This window comes from Chiloscyllium plagiosum, chromosome 36 (assembly GCF_004010195.1).
Source record: "Chiloscyllium plagiosum isolate BGI_BamShark_2017 chromosome 36, ASM401019v2, whole genome shotgun sequence".
NCBI classification, from domain to species: Eukaryota; Metazoa; Chordata; class Chondrichthyes; order Orectolobiformes; family Hemiscylliidae; genus Chiloscyllium; species Chiloscyllium plagiosum.
In genome coordinates this window covers 12,231,609-12,254,274 of record NC_057745.1, presented here as the reverse complement: position 1 = coordinate 12,254,274, position 22,666 = coordinate 12,231,609, and the positions used below count along the sequence as shown (strand labels likewise).

Below are 22,666 nucleotides of genomic sequence, written 5' to 3'. Positions count from 1 at the left end.
TGGATGGAAAAGGCTCCTCAGTAGATTAGGCATCCCAGTGATGAGATTGGATCATTCCCAGCTTCTGTTACTGCACAGCCTCATTAGTACCTTTCAGTGGACATATTGTAATTTTTAGTTGTTTGACACATTACCTGTAATCAAAGACCATGGCAAAACAAATTACTTTCTGTTCACTGACATCACATCTCAAGATGTGTTTAGAATAGTGTGTTATACTTCTGAAAGGAATGGGGCTCAGTATCATTTTAAAATAATACTGTAAGTCAGAAATTGAACTTTCACTTGCCAAGCAAGGCATGCTGCAGTTTTATCTCATAGGAGTGACAAGTAGTAAGTAGATTGTTCCTAAGTTTAGAGTTATACCATTTTCAGTGCTGTATTTTGTTGCTTTTTTTTAAAAGTGGAAAATGTCATATCGTATGTAGTGCTGTATTTTGTTTTTGTTTTAAAGTGGAAAATGTCATGTCATATGTAGATTCTTCAGTAATTGTAGCAGAATTGAAGTGAAATGTAACATTTCCTGTAATAAACACAATGATAGAGAAACTCATCAGGTCTGGCAACATCTCTGGAGAGAGAAAGAGTTAACATTTCCAGTCCGGTATGACTTCAGACTTGCTTTTGTAATGTTGGTCAAATAACTTGATAAGTCATAATTGGTTTCTGAGGAACTGTCTGAAGTTTTACCATAGAGAAGAGTATCTCCAGATTACACAGAGCTATGTTGCAGTCAGAGGGCAGATATTCGGTGTGTTTCCCAGGAAAGCACTAAACTGCTGATAAATATAAAGTATTTCATATAGAAAGATGGGACATTTGGAGGGTAAAGTTCAGTATATAAGCAGATGTTATCGCTGTGTTAAATATAAGGCATGGTGGAGAGGAACACTGTGCATTCAGAAACTGAAGTTAGTTATGCAAGAGGTGCTGTGCCTATAGGGGAAATGTAAGACATGTTTTACAGGCAATGCGCTTCATTTGGGGAAATGGAAGAGGATTCAATAAGTTTTTACTTTAGGGTGAGTTATGTAGGACAGTGAATATGAAGTGATGTATTTAGATTTCCAAAATGTGTTTGATAAGGTCCCCCATAAAAGGTGACTGATGTTGAAGACATTGAGAAATTCTGTGTCAACTTTGCAATTGGCAAAGCAAGTGCCATGACGAGAACTGATCAGTCTCTAACACTGATCCTGTGAACCATCTTGTTTTACTGTGATGTGAAATGCTTTGTCATATTTCCTGACCTTTTGAATATGGCTGAGTGAACACTACAGTCTTTTAAAATTTTTAAACAGTATTAGTTTCCACTTGGTAACCATTAGAGGAATGATCAAGCTGTAGCAACAGTGTGTTTTATTTTTTAAAAATCCATACAGGATTGGCTTAGGGAAAAAGACAAAGCAAGCACTGTTGAAAGGAGAAGTTCGTACAAAGAGTGATGAACATTAGGAATGGCTGCAAAGTTGGATAGTAGAGGTATACTTTATTACTTTAAATGCATTCAAGAACAAGTTAGATGACAACAGCTTTTTGTCTAATTGAGTGGATTTTCTTTTTACTCATTCATGGGGATGTAGCTATCATGCTCAAGATCAGCAATTATTACCTGTAACCCCCTTGGAGAAGGTAGTCATGAGCCATGTAGAACCGCAATTTGAGGTGGTTTTGATACAACTGAATGCCTTGAGGCTTTTTCAAAGACCATGTGCATCTGGAGGTGTTATTGGCAAAGATGGTATGTTTCTTTTCCTTAAGGCCATTCCTGCACCAGCTCAGAGTCCGAAGATGGTGTTCTTCTACTTTGCAATGATTACATTGAATTGAACTTGAGTAGATACTGGAAATTGTGTCAGAAGACTATGGTCATGTAAAATTCTTACTATACTCTGAGATATAGTTGGAGATGTGCAGGTAAATCATGCTTCAGATTTTTGTATTGTTTCTAAAACAAGGGGGAAAACCCTCTCTGTATCGTTCAGAACATGCAGAAATTTAGTACTCCCCCAGTACTGCATTGTCAGTCTAGATTTTGTGTTAGTCTCTGTAATAAACCTTAAGTTTGCAGCCTTCTGCCAGGTGATCTTGTGCTACTCCTGATCCGCAGCAGATGACATGTGAAGATTTGGAGCAAGGAGCCCAACAGTTAATGATAGTCAATTCTTTGCTATTATATGTCATTGGATTTGGAGTTTTTTGCTGAATTATGCTGTTTATTTTAATTGTGGTGCATTTCACTAGAAAGCATTGTGGAATGTTAAATGCATATTACAGTTAGCAGAGTTGAGTTTTGGAATCTTCTGCAGAAGTTGAAAAAGCATTGATTGCAGGCCAACTTTAAACCAATGTAAATAATCACCATTTATGGGTGTCTTTCAATTCCACTTGTTTGCAAGCTTTCAAATGGATGCTAAAAGTGCCGCTGGTTTTGTTTTGAGCATGAGGACAGAATTAAAATACTTTTAAATTACTAAAGTACTAAAAACTTAATAGGAATCTTGCTAATTATATCAGTATTCAATAGTCAATGGTTTAAAACTAATTTTCAATAATTGAAGATCAGTAACTCTGAGTTGGTAGATTGATGTAGATTTTTCCCAAAAATAACACTTTTCAAAACAATTTCATCTGTGTTAATCAGTCTGAACCTAGTTATCATTCTTAAATATTTTAACAGTGACTTTTAGAAAAAAAAATTGCCTGACAGTATACTGTTTTGGGGCAGATTTTGCTTTTGCATACATGCAAATGGTTTGGGGATGTGGGTGGAATGGAATACCGCTTTTCAAGCTGATGCAATTTTGAGTGCATGTTACACTAGAGATCTTGATCGCATCCAAAGAGGAAACTGTGTACTGATCTTTTAATGGTACTGCTGACTGTTAAAGCTCTGTGCTGAACATTTGACATGATATGTTTTTGAACTGACAGTGTGTCTCTCTCTTCGCAGCTTGCTGATGCTCAGAATCTGCCAAATCTAAAACAGTTGCTACAGTCTGGAATAAACCCACAAAAAAGAACCTTAGAACTTCTCAGCTGGGCCTGTTTATCAAAAAACCTAACCATCAAAAGTTTGGGGAAAAAGGGGGTAAGAACCTATCTGAATGATTGATTTATTAAAAACTTTGAAATGTTGTTTAGCTGGTATTGAAATTTCTACAGTCCTGACTGTCTGTACCCATGAGTATAAATTCAGCTGTTTGTCTCCAAGTTGCACACCATCTAGACTTGGAAATATGTTACCATCCCTTTGTTTCTGTGTTAGAATTAGCTCGCAGCATAGTAGAGTATCATCACCACACAAGTGGCAGCGGTTTAGTAAGATGTCTACCCTGTTAAGGACAGTTAGGGATTGGCATTAAACTCTTGACAACAGTGGTCATATTCTATGAATGAGAGGATATGTTGGATAACAGCATTTATTGGATCAGAAATCGCAAGGTAATCTTACCAGCCTGTAATGTCTTTTCCTCAAACTTTTAAAGTGTACAAGCCACAATTTTGGGGTCATGAGCTTGAGGCCACCATGGAGCTCTGAATGAGTTATCATTACCACGCTATCCTCTAACAGTCTCTTGCTTTTGCTGTGCACCCTATCTCCTAAACATACAGGTCGTGGCAGTGTTTGTAGGAGAAAGGTTGGGAAGCAAAATGTCACTGATACAGCAGTTTTGCAAATGTATCATAAGAACTGCAGGTATACCAGTTACTGTGCACAGTGACGTGCATGTTCTGCTGTTTCTGGGTATAAGTATGGGAGTTTACAATTGTACAGAGATGTGTGTAGCCATCCTGCATTTGGATGTAGCCAGACATTTTGCAGAATAACACTTGGATTCAGTTTTGAATTTTAAAAAAAGCATTGAACCTTTCATTCCTCCCTTTTCAGTGTTTTAATTCTCTGTTACTTTTTAACTAAACTTTGGATGTCACTGCTGGCAATTTGCTTTGTCAAAAGAGCTTTTATTAATGAACTGGACTGTTGATCTTATTGATTGCTGCAGCTGTGGGTTGCCCTGTGTGTGTGTCCTATTTACTTAACAGAATAAGTGAGCTAGAAATAGCACTGAAATTGGGGAACAAGACTCTTCTACGTCAAAGATTACTCACTGCCATTTTGTAAAATCTCAGGACAGCTTTGCTAGTACTTACAGGTGAATAGATTGATGTATTAAGGCAGCAAACTTTGGGCCCTTTGCTATATATGTCGTGGTCTTGTTTGAGTACTACTTTTTAACCTTTTGTGGAGCGTGGGATTTGACAGACGTCTGGGTTCATGGGGATGGGTGTTGGGTTCCTGCAAAGGATTTTCTGTTAGAGTTCAAAGTAGAGTTTGTACATTATCCATTTTAGCCATAATGATTTGTGTAGAAAAGTAATGTGTTTTGCTTCACAGGATGAAGTTTGTGTTTTGGTTTTCATGTCTGGATGGTTTGCAACTTGCATTTGAAATTTTACATGTGATTCCATCTCTTACCTTCAAAGCAGTAAATGTAGCAATGATTTTCCCCATGGTAGGTTGGCAAGTTTAACATATTTGCCAGTCGAGTGGAGAGTAAGGAGCGGCTGCTACTTCGCGAAATCTTAGTCGGAATCAGAGGATTGATTGCTCAGAAGGTTCATCTTTCTGCACCGTAGTGTTAGTGGTTGTATAAAGATCTGTTAATGAGAACACCCTGCTTATGGTTGTGGACTATGAGGAGAGAATAGGAAGGAGTCTCACACTACTCCCCCACATCATCGCCATCAAAAAAAACCTTCGCTCGATTAGATTTTTTTTTGCAACGGAATTTCTTGTTTATGTTCTAGTATGAAGAAATCCAGGAACTCACTGGGTTCACAACTCCCTCTGCTGCTACCCCAGACTTCTTGTTTGAGATTGTCTATTGTGATCAGATGAATGCCAAGTTTGAGGAAACCAAAGGAGATCGAGATCTCATCTATGCATTTCATGGGAGCCGACTCGAGAATTTTTACTCTATAATTCATTGTGGTTTACAGTGTCATTTAAACAAGGTGAGGAATCAATGTTTTCATGCATGGACTAACATGCTTGCAAGGATTACTTTGCATGAAGGATCATTCCATCATTAATCAGCTCCACTAGTTCTTAAAAATAATTTATTCAAACCTTAATTCTCATTTTATCACAAAAGGAGTGTAAATAGCAGCATCAGGATTACTATAGATTAATGCATTTGTTTAGTTACTCATTGATACCTGTCGTTCCCTCTAGTTTTCCTCTGCTCTGTCCTGGAGTGATCCATGCAACACAGTCACTGAGTACTTCTTACTGGCAATGTGCACTTTTTCCCTCATGCAATCTCTTTCGCGTGCTCTCCCTCACACATTCCTGTCTGGCTTGATGTCATCTTGCTTTCTCTTTTAATTGTTCTCACACCAGGGCAACGCTCTCACATCTTTGTGGTACATCTAACCTTTAATCTTTGTGCTTACCTTGGACCTTAAAATAGACAAAAAAAATCATAAGAGTACACCACCAAAGTAGCATTTAATTACACCAATGAAACAGGTTGTTTGGTTCAACCAGTCTAAATATTGGTGTTTATCTTCCTTTTGAATAATACTCTGAATCCATGTGGAGACATACTGTTGACACTGATTACCTATTCAAGAGAATTGCAAAGGATATATAAGTATTGGTTTGACTTTGTTCGCTCACTCTACGTTTATTTGTGTCCTTCTTTTCTTCATAGACCTCTTTGTTTGGGGAAGGAACTTACCTTACCAGTGATCTGAGCTTGGCTCTTCTGTACAGTCCCCATGGTAATGGCTGGCACCAAAGTATTCTGGGACCTGTCCTTAGCTGTGTTGCAGTTTGTGAGATCATTGACCATCCTGATGTTAAATGCCAAGTTAAAGGAAAAGGTATCATTTGTTTTGAATCATGGCACAAATATTTTGTAAATGGTTTGAGTCATGACTATTATTCTTGTGCAGAAATACCTGTTTTTGCTTGCTTTCGTCCAGCTGTTAGTAATTGAGTGCAGGAGATTAAGCAGGAAACTAAGTAAAGTATTTAAAGATTATTAAAAGAAAATCAAATATTTGAAAGTATTTCCTCCAGTTGAGGAATCCTCAGCAAAGGATCATACATTAGAGCTCAGATTAGAGCTGGACGATGTTGAGAAATACTACTTTGGATTTGTAGTTCCTTTACAGACCTGTTCAAATCAGGTCTATTGATTCCAGAAACATTAATTTCATAGGCCTAGATAATCAGTGATAAACAAGGATTACCCACCTCTGATTGAGATTTAAACTACTCGTGCTATTTTATGCTGGAAACTTTGCAGCTTTTGGTCCTGGTTTGATAAGGATTCCAGTGTGAACGGAGTGCCAAGTGTATCTCCAACAAAACCATGTCCCCTGTTCGTGAACTGAAGATATGTCTCCAAGTTTTTTCCCTGCTTTTAAATGCATCAACCCTTACACTGTTTAATATTATCCTCACCCTTCAATCTGATAATGTTCAGTCCAACTACTGGCCTGTGCCCCCACAGCCAGATAGTAGCCCTTGTCCCTGATATTATTTAAACACTGTCCTACAACCTATCAGTGTTAACCTACCTTGACCCCACAGAGTGTTCAGTACTTCATCTTGTAGAGGGTAGTGAATGTCTAAACTTTCCTACTCCAGAGAGTTGTGGATGCTAGGTAACTGAAAGTATTTAAAGAGGAGCTAGATGGATTTTGCTGGATAGATTTTTGAAATACAGTTGAGGACTGTGCTGAACATGACAGAGGAGTTGAGATCTGAGACAATTCATCCATGATCTTATAGAATGGGAGTGCAGGCAAGAGGGGCTGAATGGCCTACTCCTGCTACTTATGTTTTTTTGTAAGTGTATGGAACAATGTTAGTTATGTGGAACGGAGCTGCAGATCAACTGTGATTTAATTCAGTGATGAAAAAGGCTTGAGGGACTGAATGATTGCTCTTGACATGTAGGGTTTGAAACAAATCAATCTTTTTCCCTTGGGTGTTCCTGACCATTTAAATTTTATTGTAATCTTCAGCATCTGGTCCATTATTACAGCTGCACCTATAGAAATAATATCAGCCGCAAGTTTTATGCCAAAGTGTCTGGCAATTCCTGGGCTTGGTGATGTGTGACATTTACATGTTCAAATCCTATTATTCTCTTGGATTTACTCCTTAAATAATCTACTTTTGGATCTCTGTTATGCTTGTTAAGTGAATGTTGTTTCCTTGATTTCAGATGCTGGTGGCATAGATCGCCGAAGAGCAAGGGTCCGGAACAGTGAAGGTGGCGATGTTCCACAAAAGTACTTTGTGGTCACAAACAACCAGCTCCTGAGAGTAAAATACCTGCTCATTTATTCTGAGAAACTACACCGAAGAAGGTAAAATTGAGCTTCTTTACTGAATCTTCACAAAGCTCTCCCTCTGGTTGGTGGCACGGCTCAGTAGTTAGCACTGCTGCTTCTTAGCTCCAGGGACCCCGTTCGATTTCAGCCTCAGGCAACCATCTCTATGGAGTCTGCACATTCTTCCAACGTCAATGTGGGTTTCCAACCAGGTGTTCCGGTTTCTTCCCACAATCCAAAGATGCGCAGTTTACAGAGGAACCTCGACTATCTGAAGAACACAGGCGGATAGTATTTTGTTCGGTTAATTGAATTTCTGATAATCAAATGCTGAATAACATAGTTTAGCTGAGCATCATGACCTTGTGATCTTGCTGGATAATCGAGGTTCCTCTGTAGATGGATTGGCCATGCAAAAATGTGCAGGCTAGTTGGATTAGCCACAGGAAATGCAGACTGACAGGGAGGAGGTAGCAGAGTGGGTGTCAATCGGATGCTGTTCAGACATTTGGTGTGGTCTTGATGGGCCGAATGGCCTGCTTTCACACTGTTGGGATTGTTTGAATGTCTTGAATTCAACAAGCTTTCTTTTCTGAATGGCAGCGGGCAATGACCAGTTTGGGTTTTGGGATTACTTCATTTTAGGCTTCACTTCTGTCGGGCAAATCTTGAAATGTTTAGTTAGATCTTAACTAGCACTATTGGAGTTAAAATGTTGGTGCTCATACAATTGTTGGTTTATGGATTGAGATATCAGACACTTGTGTCATATACGGTACTTGTGTCATATACAATACATATGAGCAAGTTTGGTGAAGTATGTTTGCAAATGTCTGCACATGGTGCTGATGTTAAGGATGTGAAGATAAATACATCACATGGTGTAAAGTGCCCAATTCAATATATGGAAGACATTCCATTTTGTTGCATTATTTGTCACTTTTGGCTTTCTCAATAATGTGAAACAGTTGTCTTAATTGCTGTATTTTCTGAGTTTGAGAAGTTTAATCATTTATTTATTGATGCTTTTATAAAATACTTAAATCAGAGATTGGGTACACAACCAATGACTGCATCTATGTTGTAAGTACATAACTGACGAGATTTTGGTCAGTCAGGAGGCAATCCTTTACAAATTGCAGGAACACCGAAGCTTGGTATATCAAAGTGGGAGTTTCATTGATGCTTTGATAATTAAGGAGGCGAAATGTGGAGGTTGTGTGGTAATGAACACTGGGCAACAAGGAGTGGGTACAGTAGATGGTATGAATTATACTGTATGATTTTTGGTGCACTACATTAGCAAATTCATCATTACAAGAGTGGCTAATACTAACACCCCAAAAAAGACTGATTGGAGTAGGATTAGATGTTCATGCTTTAACAATTTCAACCCAATCCTAATCTGTATCCAATTAATTCACATCTGCTGCTAATAGTCTCAGGACAAGAGGTGGCCAGACAGTCTATTGTTGGATGGCAGATTGGCCTTTCTCACAACATCAATCAGGCTATCAGCCTCTGACTTAGTCCTTTGAAAATCTGACAGCCAACGGAAAGCAAGAATGACATCAAGAGAAGATAAATGTTTCTTTTTTGGCCCTTGAAGCTGCTCACTAACTCCAACCCCTGCCAGGGTCAGTAGTGGCACAAGTGTGGGCAATCACTTTCACCCCCCACCAGCAGGTGATGTACTGCTGGGTTTCCCATTTGAATCTTACACCCCTGCCTATGCAAACCACTGCTATTAAGATTCAGCTTGTATATGTAGGTTGTTGTTGAAAGAAATGATCTTCAGCTGAAGATTAGAAATGTTTCTCATTCTTTTAGACATTGAAATTCATTGTCTTTTATTTCCCAGTTTCTGACCTTTCTCCATATAATATAAATGATTTCTCAATGAGTGTGATTGTTGTTTTTAAAATGTTCAGCTGATTCTATATATAGCTAATTTCAGTTTATTTCACACTAATAAAAGATTTCATACTTTTTAATTACTTATTGTCACATTCTGAAGTATTTTCAAAATTGAATTTTTTTTAAACAAAGGATAAGTTAGAAAGACATTTTCATTGCAAAGTATAGTATATAACTATAGTAATAACTATGTTGTGTTTTAATGTTGCAGACCCACAAAGCAACCATCCTGGATCTCTCGGCATAGTTTTATAGTAATGATGATGCTGTATTTGTTGCTGCTGATAGCTATTGGTGCCTGTAACTCACCAACTTTCCAGTATTACTGGAATCGATTTCTTGAATCAAAGCGATGAGTTTGTTGCTGCAATGTTGTTTACTGCCCAAACCATGGATATGCACTACACTATTTACCTGAAGCCTTAGACACCGCTGTTGCAGAAAGACACAAGTCTGGACCAAGAAAAATTTAATTTACAAAAAAACTATAGACAATTTGCTGTGCCAAGAATGTTGTTTAGACTTTGGAATTCCTGTACTGTGTTATGGTTATATTTAGTTCTGAATAGTCTATACTTTGTCTTGCCCATGGGTAATGACTGATTGTGTTAGGAAATGTAGCTGTTTTGTTTCCAATTTTGCATGAGGCTGTGATTTTTCACCCCTTTGCTTAATCACATGCCTTTTGCATTGGCCCCCCCAAATAGTCAGTGCTTAAGATGGAAATGAAATCTCCAGTGCATCTTATTGACAATACACCTCCTATACATTGGAGGCGATTTGAACCACTGCATTTGGAATTATACTGTCCATTTTAAAATTCTGACCTTGGTAGCTGTTGGCGAGAAGACATCATTGTGGCCCTGAAGTGATCCAACTACAAGATAAGGACATTAGGAAAGCTTTATTTGTTCCACTGTGATACAAGTCTCATTAGCAGATGGTTTTCCTCATATCCTAAGAAAGCTATTTTATACATTCTGTCCAGTAATAGTTTTATATATAGTATATTTGGCATCAAAAGAGCTGCAGTGTCCCAGTAACCAGCTCGTCGTTTGTTCTCCCCACATTCTTTTCCAAAAATTCCACAGTGAAATCCTTGGGGAGTAAACAAGGGCTATGAACAGTAAAAAATGCACAGTGAATAATTTTTGTACTGTATTATACATTTTATAATCCTTGGAATGAAATGTCATACGGAGTTTGATGTTAGTACGTTGTAAAATTGTAACTTGCCCACCAGCTTTCAAAATATACAATGTATCCTGCATGAATTGCAGTCAAAACTTTCTTGCTTTTAAGTATAAACCCAAAGGTCTAACAGATCAGATATAAAGGGCAGCTTTTAGGCTGTAAAGTAAGTTTATCTTCTTTGAGTTGCTAAAGTTATTTCGGTCAATGTTACCTGCAGCTTTAATGGCTTTTGCATTAACACCCACTCCTGTAACCCAACATGTGGGGATTATTTATCTATTTCTATTATAGTTATCACACAATTTAATGAGATACTCTTTGTGTACTATGGGAGGAATACCAGGGTTAATGAGCATTTCCAGTCTGTAAATTTTCTAAAGTGTAATTTTAGATTTTGTTGACACTAACATATAGCATCAATAAATTTGAATTAGGAAATGAGATGTTTAGCAAACTGATTCCCTCCATTGTTATGTTCCAGTACTGCTTCATCTAATAACATTGAATACACCGAAAATCAAATCAAAACAGGCCTATTTGCTTTGTTCTGGTTGCAGTTTACCTCAGCATAGATCACTTTCTTACTGTTTCTTGATATTTGGTTACCAGTTAGATATTGAATCTGGTATAATTTCAATGTTATGTCTTTGATAGCTCGAATTTTGTATCTTGTTTATTTAAAGGGAAATTGTTACTTAAATACCTTTTATCATTTATACTATTTTGTAAAAAAAAACTGTTCATTTTGGTGAGGGGCTGGGTGTTTTGCTTTTGAGCACTTTCTAGAATATATTTCCAGATTCTGAGTATTTAATACAGCAGTTAGTTATTTACTAAAACCTATTGTACTAACTCCCTAGTAAAAGTTATAATGGAAACCTATACGCTACCTGTCTCTGCACTAATTAACAAGGGGCCATATCCAGGAGCTTTTAAACTTCTTGGTGTTGTTTTCATATGTCTTTTACATTGGTGTAAGAATATAAATGAAATAGATCAGGAAGTATGATGATTTGAAGAAAACAAATTCATTTTTCACCCATGTGCAGAATTACAATGACGTTGATTATTCAAATCTGACCCAATGTTCCCTTAGTCAATACGAATAGGACAATCATCAAGTATTTCGTAATGAATGCTTACATTGAACCTTGTGCTTTAAGATACTCCCAGTATTTTTGCACTGCTAAATCAGTAAACCACTGAATCACTTTCTGTATGACTTTGTGGTATCCTGCAAGAATCTATTTTGGAGTCTAAACTATTCGCTGTATTTTTCTTTTGAAGACTTGAATGATGGGATAGAAAGCCTTATATATAAATTTGCTGATGAGACACAGGCAACTTTGCAAAAGCTATAGATGGAATCATTACATTACCAAGAGATATTGCTAGATTCAGTGAATTGTAAAATGAGTTTTTCATTAGGTAATTATGAGAATATCCATTTTGAATCTATAACAAATAGAAGATGGTATTTTCTAAATGTGGAAAAGTTAGAAATGATGCAACTCCAAAGAGACTTGGGGATCCAGATAAATAAATTATTAAATTGTCATGAATGGGTGTTGAAAATTATCCAAAAGGCAAATGGAGTGACATTCTGTTAAACTGGAGGACTCTGGTACACTGGGAGAAGTCATTTCTCACCAAGCAAAGTACACACCTGGAGTAATGTGTGAACCTCTCAACACTAGGCCTTGATCAGTATGTATTGGTTCTGGAGGGAGTACAGTGTAGATTTACCATAAGAAGACATGGACTCGCTTAAATTAGGAGGGAAGATTAGGGTCATTATTCCTTGGATAGAAGGTTAAAAGGTGATTTTATTTGAAGCTTTCAAGATGTCAGGGTGAACTGATGGTTGATTTTGTCTATGCTATTTATACTGTTCAGTAAACTAGGGCTAGGGGCCAGAGTGTAAAAATTAGAGCCAGACCTTATAACAGTGAAATAAGGAGACGCTTTACACCAAATATGCTAGAAGCTTGAAGTACTTTCTGCAAATGGCATTTCATCACTTGTTAATTTTAAATTTTGAGAGATTGGTTCACCAAAGTGTTGAGGGATATGGGGCAAAAGCAAGGATATGGATTTGGGGACATAAAGAGGCACAAAATTATGTTGACATGAATTAACTCCATCCCCTGCCCAAGGAAAAGCTGGCAGCCAGTTGACTGGCCAGTTAGAAGTTTGCTCTGTACTGCTGTGGGCAAGCAGGCTAAATGAGCTTCGAATGGGACTTTGGCCTCTCAGCGAGATGAAGCCTAAATTCTGGAGCTGTCAGCTCCAAAGATCCTGGTCATGCCAGTGCCCTGTAGCGGGCACTCCCAGGTTGGCAGGCTTATTGAAGACAATGAATTCTCGATCCAGCTTAATCCAAGGATGTGGAGTAATGGTTTTCCTCCCCTTAAGTTTTTTTCCCCCCCAACTATGTGAGACAGCAGCTTCCACATGCTGATTGGTATGTACAGAATCACTCAGCAGTCGTGCAATGTTAATTTTGGAGCTGTACCTTTTATAGCAGTCCTGGGAGAGTGTTAGTGGGTGAATTTTAACAGATATGCGGGTAGGATGGAAATGAGGAGGACTTGCTATCTTCTCAGAGGATGGACTTGGGGCACCTCTGGTGCATATGGGGCACCCTCCAATGACAATAACCCCTCCTTTCCACAGTTTTTACGCCTTTTTTTAAAAAAAAAACAATTCCATTCCTATCTGACTGCTCATGCCAACTGTATTATGGCATGGGTAGTGGAATATTTAGATCCAGAGAGCCTTTAGCAATCTCTGGCTTTAACATACGGTGGCTGAGCTGCAATTTTGACAACCAATCGTCCTTTGTTCTTAGGGTGAACCTGGAGGTGGATGGGAAGGTGAGCTAGACATTTCCCTCTCACCTAACACATGCTTGCCGATGGCACAGAATCTCAGCCCCTCGGTGCTCATAGTCGGTGTCCTGTAGGTCACTTTTGATGGGAGTTCCATCTGCTTCCCTATGGCTTGTTGTGAGACCATAGAGGACTTGTGTCTTTGGGCCCTCTGAGTACAGTTTTCACATTTTAAAAAAAAAAACCTGAAGAATTGCGGATACTGGAGATCTGAAACAAAAACAAACATTGCTGGAAAACCTCAGCAGGTCTGGCAGCAGTTGTGTAGAGAAATCAGAGTTAAGGTTTCAGATCCAGTGACTCTTTTGGTGCATCCTGAAGAAGGGTAACTGGACCCAAACATTAACTCTTGATTTCTCTCCATAGATGCTGCCAAACCTGCTGAGATTTTCCAGCAATTTCTGTTTTTTGTTTCGCTTAAGTAACCTGTTATATACTAAAATGAATGATTTGAAGAGCTGCATTCTGCCTCTAGTTTTCATGGGAATAAGCCTCTTCATGTTTGCCTTTCTCGTGATTTTATGCTTCACTAATATGTTAGTAATTTTATCGTGATGAGAGTTGTAGATGAAATGATCAATAAAGACTTCGTTTGTTGCATTTTTTTTCTGAAGTGAATTCACATTTCTTTACAATTGTAGTAAAAATGCAGTTTCTATGTTCAGGGCACATTAAGCATCGACCCAGTTATAGTTTCAATTACTCTGAACTTAGAAGTACCTCCTACCATTTTAACTTGTGTTCATGCAATCGCACATCACATTTGAAGAAAATCTAAATGTTTTGAATTCCGGAAATAGCAGTTTACCACTCTTGAGTATATAGCTTACAGTGTAAGGAAGAGGAGGAATCGCCGAACGTGCATACAATCAAAATATTGCAGATGCTGAAAATCTGAAACAAACACACAATGCTGGAGAAGCTCGGCAGGTCTGGAGAAAAAAAAGAGCTAAAGTTTTGAGTTCTGTATGAATCTTCTTCAGATGCTGCCAGACCTGCTGAATTTCTCCAGTGTTTTCTTGTGTTTAACTGAGTGCATGGCTGCCACAATGAAGAATAAAAGTCTTAAACTGAAACAGGTGAGGACTTACTTGCTCTCAAGTTTCTTGGCTTCCATAGCATGTTAAGTGTTCATTTTTCTTAGATTGTTAGATACTGACTATTCCACATCTGATTGCTGCACAACGTTTAGGCAATGCTAACCTAACTGAAGCGTGAATTTGTATGATTTGTCCTTGTCCATTCTGACAAGGAGATGCCTTGCCTACCTCTGATTGCTTAACTGAAGTTGGTGTTGCTGTTAGGTGAAATGACAGTATGGACTAATGCCATAAGATCAAATTTCTAAGCATCTGTGGGATAATGTACATTGTGATTTAAATGCATATGCAATTGATTACAATGCTGCCTCGTGTACACTGACACTAATTTTGCAAATACTGATCGTGTAGCAGCATGGCATCAAATTTACGTTGTCATAATAACTATTTCAGATACCTACTTGTGTGTGTAGTTCAGCAAGGTGTGTCTCTGCAGTATTTTAAAAATAACACTCCCCCTTTCGTAGCCTGAAAAGATTTCATTGCAATGTAAGTTGTGTGCCTGTAATCACCATATAACTATGCACTCTCCTATTTAATATATGTACATATATATGCCATTTGATATGATTTCTCAACATCTTCAAAGTATTTTTGCATGAAGAAATTCTATTAATTCACTAAATAGCTGAATTGCTGAGAGATTAAACCAGCACTGTTTGTTAAATGACATCATTTAAGTTTAAGCTACAAGAGGCACTTAATTACAAAATGTTTCCTATCTGCTGCACATCATCTACTTGTGAAAAATGCATTAGAGCATTCACAAAAAGTGTTGTTATATGACTACAATATGAAATTTCTTTGCGCATGTTTAAAAATTGTTGATTTTATTTTGGCATGGCCTATGTTTAATGCATATTTGCCTGTGACTGCTTTACATACAGTGTTTGGCGTAATTTTGCATTTCTTAAAGTGGTCATGGTTGCTTTCATAGTTTTACTGTCACCTACTCATAATTTGTACATTTGCATTGATTTCAAGCTGTTACTACTGTTACTAACTGTTGTTGGTTATTGCTTGCTCATGCCAATATGATTGGTACAATATTGCTACTTACCTGTTGTCATCTTTTTTGTTACTGGTCCTGTTTGTAATTTGTTTTTCAATCGTGAACAATAGTTTGTCTGGTCGTTTGATAAGATATGGGTGGTACTGGATGCCTCTCAATCCTTGCCCTCCTACTTCTGACTGACTACTAAACTCTCCACACACTGATTTTATTTTCTATTTTTAACCTGCTTCCTCTGTTCATCACTCTCCTCTTTCCCATCCTACTGACTTACTGATTCAAATGAACTTGGTGGCAGGCATAATGGAGGCGAAACTACTTTTGGGAGTATGTGCAATTCTGGTCTCCATGCAATAGGAAAGATGTTGTGAAACTTGAAAGGGTTCAGAAAAAGATTTGCAAGGATGTTGCCTGGGTTTGAGCTACAGAGAGAGGCTGAACAGGTTGGGGCTGTTTTCTCTGAAGTGTTCAGAGTCTGAGGGGTGACCTTATAGTTTATAATACCATGAGGGACGTGGATAGGGTAAATAGACAAGGCCTTTTCCCTGGGGGAGTCCAAAACTAGACGCACAGGTTCAGGGTGAGAGGGGAAAGATTTAAAAGAGACCTAAGGGACAAATTTTTCACACAGAGGGTGCTGCGTTTGGAATGAGCTGCCAGAGGAAGTGGTGGAGGCTGGTACAATAGCAACATTTAAGAGGCATCTGGATGGGTATATGAATTGGAAGGTTTTAGAGGGATCTGGGCTGAGTGGGATTCCTGATGAAGGGATTATACCCGAAATGTCGATTCTCCTGTTCCTTCGATGCTGCCTGACCGGCTGTGCTTTTCCAGCACCACACTCTTTGGCTCTGATTGCCAGCATCTTCAGTCCTCACTTTCTTCTATGGGCCACTGGCAAATGGAACTAGATTAATGTAGGATATCTGGTTGGCATGGACAAGTTGGACTGAAGGGTCTGTTTCTGTGCTGAATAGCTTTATGACTCTATAACCTGATTTCATTTATCTTGCCTTACAAAAAGGGGCAACATCCTTGTTGTGATGGAAACTGACCTGTTTCTTGTATTCATTACCTCTGCTACTTTGTATTCTAAGACTTTGTATGTGAATGAAGTCTACCTAATTCAAACCACTGAACTGTTGAGATGATTAAACATGAGCACTAATTGCATATTTTTAATGTGATAAAGGATCCATCTCAAAGTATCTAACAGTTGCCCTTTCACAGTACTCAACGCTTTCTTAAATGATTCTTTATGGTTTTTATTTTACCTGTTCTCCCTACAAATCCATCCCACGTGATGATGTCTACATAAAGGAATGTTTACAAACTCCATTTATCACCAAGTTATCATTTGTGGTTAAATTGTAACAAAATAAGACTTGCATTATATGGCAGCCTTCACAACCTCAGGATCTTGCAAAGTGCTTGTCAACTAACCCAGTACCAGCTGATGGTCTTCTGGTTCTCTGAGGTAAATATTATTGAACAAAGTTTGGAGTTCTGTATCAAGGTCATCTTATAAATATTTAAAACTTTCATTTTTTGTATGACCATGAACCTTTTACAGATAGATCAGTCTGAATGATGGGACAAAAGCTTTTTCACAAAAGTTTACTTTGGATGCTTTGTGATTGATATTGATAAAGAATAAAATAGGGCAAGGTAACATTACTTAGGCCTTCTTAAGACCCGTTTTATTGCCGAAATGATTTAGTGCCAAGAAGATTACATGACCTCAGATTGAAAACACAGGTTAATATGCACGAGTTAGCCAAATTAGTCTACAATATTAAATTAGATTCCCTACAGTATGGAAGCAGGCCCTTCGGCCCAACAAGTCCACACCGACCCTCTGAAGAGTAACCCACCCAGACCCATTCCCCCAGCCTATATTTACCCCTGACTAATGCTCCTATCACTTTGGGCGATTTAGCATAGCCAATTCACCTGACCTGCACATCCTTGGATTATTGGAGGAAACCCACGCAAACACTGGGAAAATGTGCAAACTCCACGCAGTCACCTGAGGCTGAAATTGAACCCGGGTCCCTGGCGCTGTGAGGCAGCAGTGCTAACTACTAAGCCACTGTACCGCCCCAACCAATATCTATGGTAGAACTGTTGAACCTGTTCATGAAGATGTGTAGGATATCCACAATCCACTATTCTCACTCCTGAAGTTAATTTATGGTCATGTTTATTTACAGTTCAAATAAATGAGGATCAGAAGCAATGCAAAAGTATTTTATGTACCCTGCTGGCTTCGTTATTTGGGAAAGATCTGATTCATTAGACACATCACATAAGCCTTTATTTTTCTTTGATAGACAACAGATACTTAAAAAATTATTCTTGTGCTCCTCAAAGTGCAGCACTCCCTCTACTGCCGTTACAATTTAGGTTATGATGCTGGCATGGGATGCAAGCCAGAATTGTTCCCGGCTGATCCAAGTTGGCACATTAAAGAATGCCACTGACATTCTAATGTGCCAAAATGTGAAGTGATACTTATCCGTACAGTAAATGCACAATGGTCAGGTCAAATGTTCAAATTTCCACAATCACATTCATTTTTCTACCTCCTGAATGATATTTATTTTACTCAAAGAATATCAAAAGGCATTTTTCAGTGAAAATAGTAGTGAAAGGCAAACAAAATTGGATATATTAGAGCAGAGGTATCAGCTGAAGACTGGCTATTGGAGTGATATTTGGCCATTGTAAATGGCTTGTGTAGACTAACATAGCTGGAATACAATGGATAAGGGCTGGAAGGAATAGGTCACAATAGTAATATTACTCCCAAAGAAGCCATTGCCTGAAGTTACTTTAATTGGCTCCGTATAGGCTATTACATTCTTAATATTACTCTCATGCAAGTGTGAAACAGGTTCTTGTCTGAAGATATAACTTAAAATTTCATGTGTTCAGTAATAACTATTTAAGATTAAATAATAGCTACCCAGCTTGATCGCTTAACCCAAGGATACATGGAAGGCTTGTCACGTGATTGGTGTAATCATAAACACTTGTTTCTTTTCACTACACCAATCATGCCAGCTCATCATTTGTGCAGGAAATAAAAATGAAAGTATTCTGCGCTCACCTCTTGATTCACCAACCCTATACTGTAAGGGTGTAAGGGGCTGAAAGGGTTAATACTGAGTTTTAAATGTCCCACCCACTATGATGTCATATGGACTTTGGAGCAGATCTCTGAGGAGTGCAACTTAGGATGAGGAGTGACCTCAATATGTTCTGTAACAATGCCTATTGTATCAATGTACTTAGTTCCTGTAACTAGTTACTAACATGCAATAAATTACGTCTAATTTAATAAGGAGCCTCTTTGTTGGACCGGTAAGTGATTTTCCGCTACAAAACCAGACCAAACAGGCCCTATAGATCCCTACTCTTAGAGAAACTTAAACATTTACTCCCCAGACGTAGTAATTTGTGTCATTTAGCCACAACTTGGAAAGGCTCCTTTGGCAACACCTTCCAAACCTGCAGACAACAACTTCCCAGATAAACAAGGACAGCAGTGGCACCACCACCTGTGACTTCCTCTCCAAGCCATTAGTCATTCTGACTTGGGACTATATTGCCTTTACTTCACTGTCGTTGGGTCAAGACCTGGAACTTCATCCCAACAGAATAGTAGATACATGTACATCACATGGACTGCAGCAGGTTAAAAACACAGCCTTCATTATCTTCCAGAGGATTTAGAATGGACAAGGAATGCCAGCTATACATTGCACAAAAGTGTGGATTTGATGGGCCAAATGGCCTGCTTCAACACTGTAGGAATTCAACGAGAAGCAAAAGCTTCTGTGGCATGTTTTCTATGCCTGTGAAAACCCAAACTCCCAGACTGAAGACATCCCCTGATTATTATCAGAGATGGGGAAGAGGAGGCCAAAGTTTTGCACATCTAGTGTGCTTTTTAAGAGAAGTATAGAAAATAACTTGTTGAAATCTCAATTCTGGTAGTAGGGTGTCTTGGTTTCAATTTTTAAAAAGGCTCATTAATTATCAGAAAATTTTGCATTTTATTGCTGCACCAGCTGTGGTGTTGCTGTGAACAGCCTGAATAAAACAAGGTGTTGCAGATCACGCAGTGCACTATGATTGGGGGGGAGCCTTTCTCTCTTTGAGAGCATCACTGATACATATATAGTCCAAACAAACTGGAAAATTTGGAAAATAAACTCTAAATCCCCTATCAGCATCCCAGCCCATGTTGAATTGAAAGAACTATTTAGAAATGATGTGGGAATGGCAAAAAAAAAAGTCTAGTTGACCTCCATTGGACAAGTTTGTAATAAAAGTCAAGAGTGAGGCGCTGGAAAAGCACATCAGGTCAGGCAGCATCCGAGGAGCAGGAGAGTAGAAGTTTTGGGCAAAAGCCCTTCATCTGGACTCTAATCTCCTGCATCTACAGTCCTTCCTTTCGCCAAGTTTGTAATAAAAACCTATTCACCCTCTATTTCAACTATCAAGAGTCATGAATAACAATCTTGTGATTTTAAATGAGCAGATGCCTGAATCAAGAGAGTTTTTAAATTGGATGTTTGAATGTATGAGGATGTGAGAAACATGCACGTTTTAATCACACCAAACCAAATTTTAGTGAATTGTATCTTCCATGTGGGTGTCCATCACTGTCTCTGAAAGACTTCGATATCAAAGGAATGTTTGCACCTTCCGCTGTTCAGAAGGCAGTTTGCTATCTAAAACTCTCTTCAATTATTTATCTGTCTTTCATCCCCAGCAAATCATTCAGGTTTAATTGGATCTCCTTTTATAATGTGACAGCTTTGGTAGCTCTGATAGACTGCAGCTACACAGCTTGTGTGTGGGATTTCTTCATTTGATAAAATACCACTCATCACGAGTGTCACTGGGAATGCATCTGGAGTTGTCGGCTGTAGGTTTACTCATTCTTCTTCCCTTGAGACAAGGATGAGTTTCTTCCATTCTGGTGTTTGCATCCTGACATGATGGAATATTCCAGTGCTGGATCTGTACACTCTGCCATGGGTGGGGGCAGGTGGGATTTTAAGAGGTGGTTGGTTTCACTCACTCCTTTCACTGTTTCTGCTTGGCCTCCACTTGGGTCTGTTGATGCTCCAGATAGTGTGGCAAGTTTACTGATGCTTCTTCTCCAGTTTGGGCATTAGGAATTCTTTGCCCAAAACCTATGAGTTAATAGAGTTATGATATTCAGGAAGACTTTGAGGACATCAGTCAAGCATTTTCTCTGCCCTCCTGGAGTCCACTTGATGTGATGGTGCAATGAGTGCAGAACTCATTTTTGAAGTCTTGTGCCAGATACACGGTTTTTGTGGCCCACTTATTTCAGCTAATTGACAGTAACTATTGCACCAATACTGGGGATGTTGGCCTGAAGGAGGAGACTGATATTGGAGCACTGGTCATGCTACGGAATTAGCAATAATTTGGAGAGGCTGATTCTATTTCTATAGGGATCTTAGAGGACTGCTTCACATTATCTGTTTCTGCCCACAGAACAGGTATGATGTTGAGTTTGAGGTCTTTGTTATCAAATGCTCTGTTCCTCAGATGGCCAAAGGCTGTGCTGTAACACAGGAAGAGACTGATATCTGTCCTCATTAAAAGGTTTACACACAAACACACCATCCCCTCAATTTTTATAACCTTAGCCTCAATAATCTGAGTGACCTCCACAGAGAGTCTGCTGCCTCAGCTATGTCTAAGAGAAAACTCTCCACCTTTATACTCCCTACACTTGGTGATTTATATCATTGTTTTGAACCTAGTTTTCGTCTCATCAATATTTTTCCACCCTCTTATTAAGATGATCTTTGTAAAAATACCCAAATTACTTTTCTCTTCCACTCTGGAGAACTCTATTTCCCTTTCATAGAGTCTTGAAAGGTGTACAGCACGAAAACAGACCCTTCGGTCCAACCTGACAATGCCGACCAGATAAACCAACCCAATCTAGTCCCACCTGCCAGCACCCGGTCCATATCCCTCCAAACCCTTCCTATTCATATACCCATCCAAATGCCTTTTAAATGTAGCAATTGTACCAGCCTCCACTACTTCCTCTGGCAGCTCATTCCATACACGTACCACTCTCTGCGTGAAAACGTTGCCATTTAGGTTTCTCTTCATATCTTTCCCCTCTCACCCTAAACCTATGCCCTCTAGCTCTGGACTCCCCCACCCCAGGGAAAAGACTTTGTCTATTTATCCTATCCATGCCCCTCATAATTTTGTAAACCTCTATACGGTTACCTCTCAGCCTCCGACGCTTCAGGGAAAACAGCCCCAACCTGTTCAGCCTCTCCATATAGCTCAAATCCTCCAACCTTGGCAACATTCTTGTAAATCTTTTCTGAACCTTTTAAAGTTTCGCAACATCTTTCCGATAAGAAGGAGACCAGCATTGCACACAATATTCCAAAAGTGGCCTTTCCAATGTCCTGTACAGCCGCAACATGATTTCCCAACTCCTGTACTCAATGCTCTGACCAATAAAGGAAAGCATACCAAATGCCTTCTTCACTATCCTATCTACCTGCTCAGTGAGCAAACTTAAATCCAGAATCCCAACCTGAGCTACAAATCTTCTCAAAACTCTCTGCTGAAAGTATCTACTTTTGGCAGAATACAAAATCACTGATCTGTTCCTGTATTTGAGAATGATGTCTACTCAGACTCATGTGTTTATTCCATGTGTTTATTCATGTGAGTGAACAGGCCAATCCTTGACATAAGGTAGGATGTCTCACAGGATAGTGGGACCCAGAGGACAGGATTTACTTGCTTCTGTTGTTCTGTCTCTTCATTACAGCGTTTGGACCCATGATGCAACAAACAGTCTGTCACTATTTTAAAGAATTGGAAGCAAGCTCCTCCCAGTCAGTATACAACCCCAGTCGCTCCAGTCTATCAGCGTAAGGTAGTCCCGCCATTCCAGGAATTGACCTTGTGAACCTACGCTGCACTCCCTCAATAGCCAGAATGTCTTTCCTCAAATTTGGAGACCAGAACTGCACACAATACTCCAGGTGCGGTCTCACCAGGGCCCTGAACAGCTGCAAAAGAACCTCTTTGCTTCTATATTCAATCCCTCGTTATGAAGGCCGGCATGCTATTAGCCGTCTTCACTACCTGCTGTACCTGCATGCTTA

The 22,666-nt window shown here is 38.9% G+C and overlaps 1 protein-coding gene across 3 annotated transcripts in view; it reads left to right on the top strand.

Moving 5' to 3' along the window:
- The window catches only part of parp16 (poly (ADP-ribose) polymerase family, member 16), a 53,035-nt gene that overhangs the window by 5,038 nt on the left and 25,331 nt on the right, over nucleotides 1–22,666 (top strand). The window contains exons 1-6 of one of the 3 annotated variants that reach the window (XM_043677308.1): nucleotides 582–1,022; nucleotides 2,954–3,091; nucleotides 4,813–5,019; nucleotides 5,721–5,892; nucleotides 7,248–7,392; nucleotides 9,485–13,530. In XM_043677308.1, coding sequence (XP_043533243.1) covers nucleotides 957–1,022; nucleotides 2,954–3,091; nucleotides 4,813–5,019; nucleotides 5,721–5,892; nucleotides 7,248–7,392; nucleotides 9,485–9,629 — 873 coding nt within the window. In that variant the 5' untranslated portion in view covers nucleotides 582–956 and the 3' untranslated portion in view covers nucleotides 9,630–13,530. Of the gene's footprint in view, nucleotides 1–557; nucleotides 1,023–2,953; nucleotides 3,092–4,812; nucleotides 5,020–5,720; nucleotides 5,893–7,247; nucleotides 7,393–9,484; nucleotides 13,531–22,666 lie in introns of those variants that run through there. The other 2 variants (XM_043677309.1, XM_043677310.1) reach the window with 2 other exon arrangements.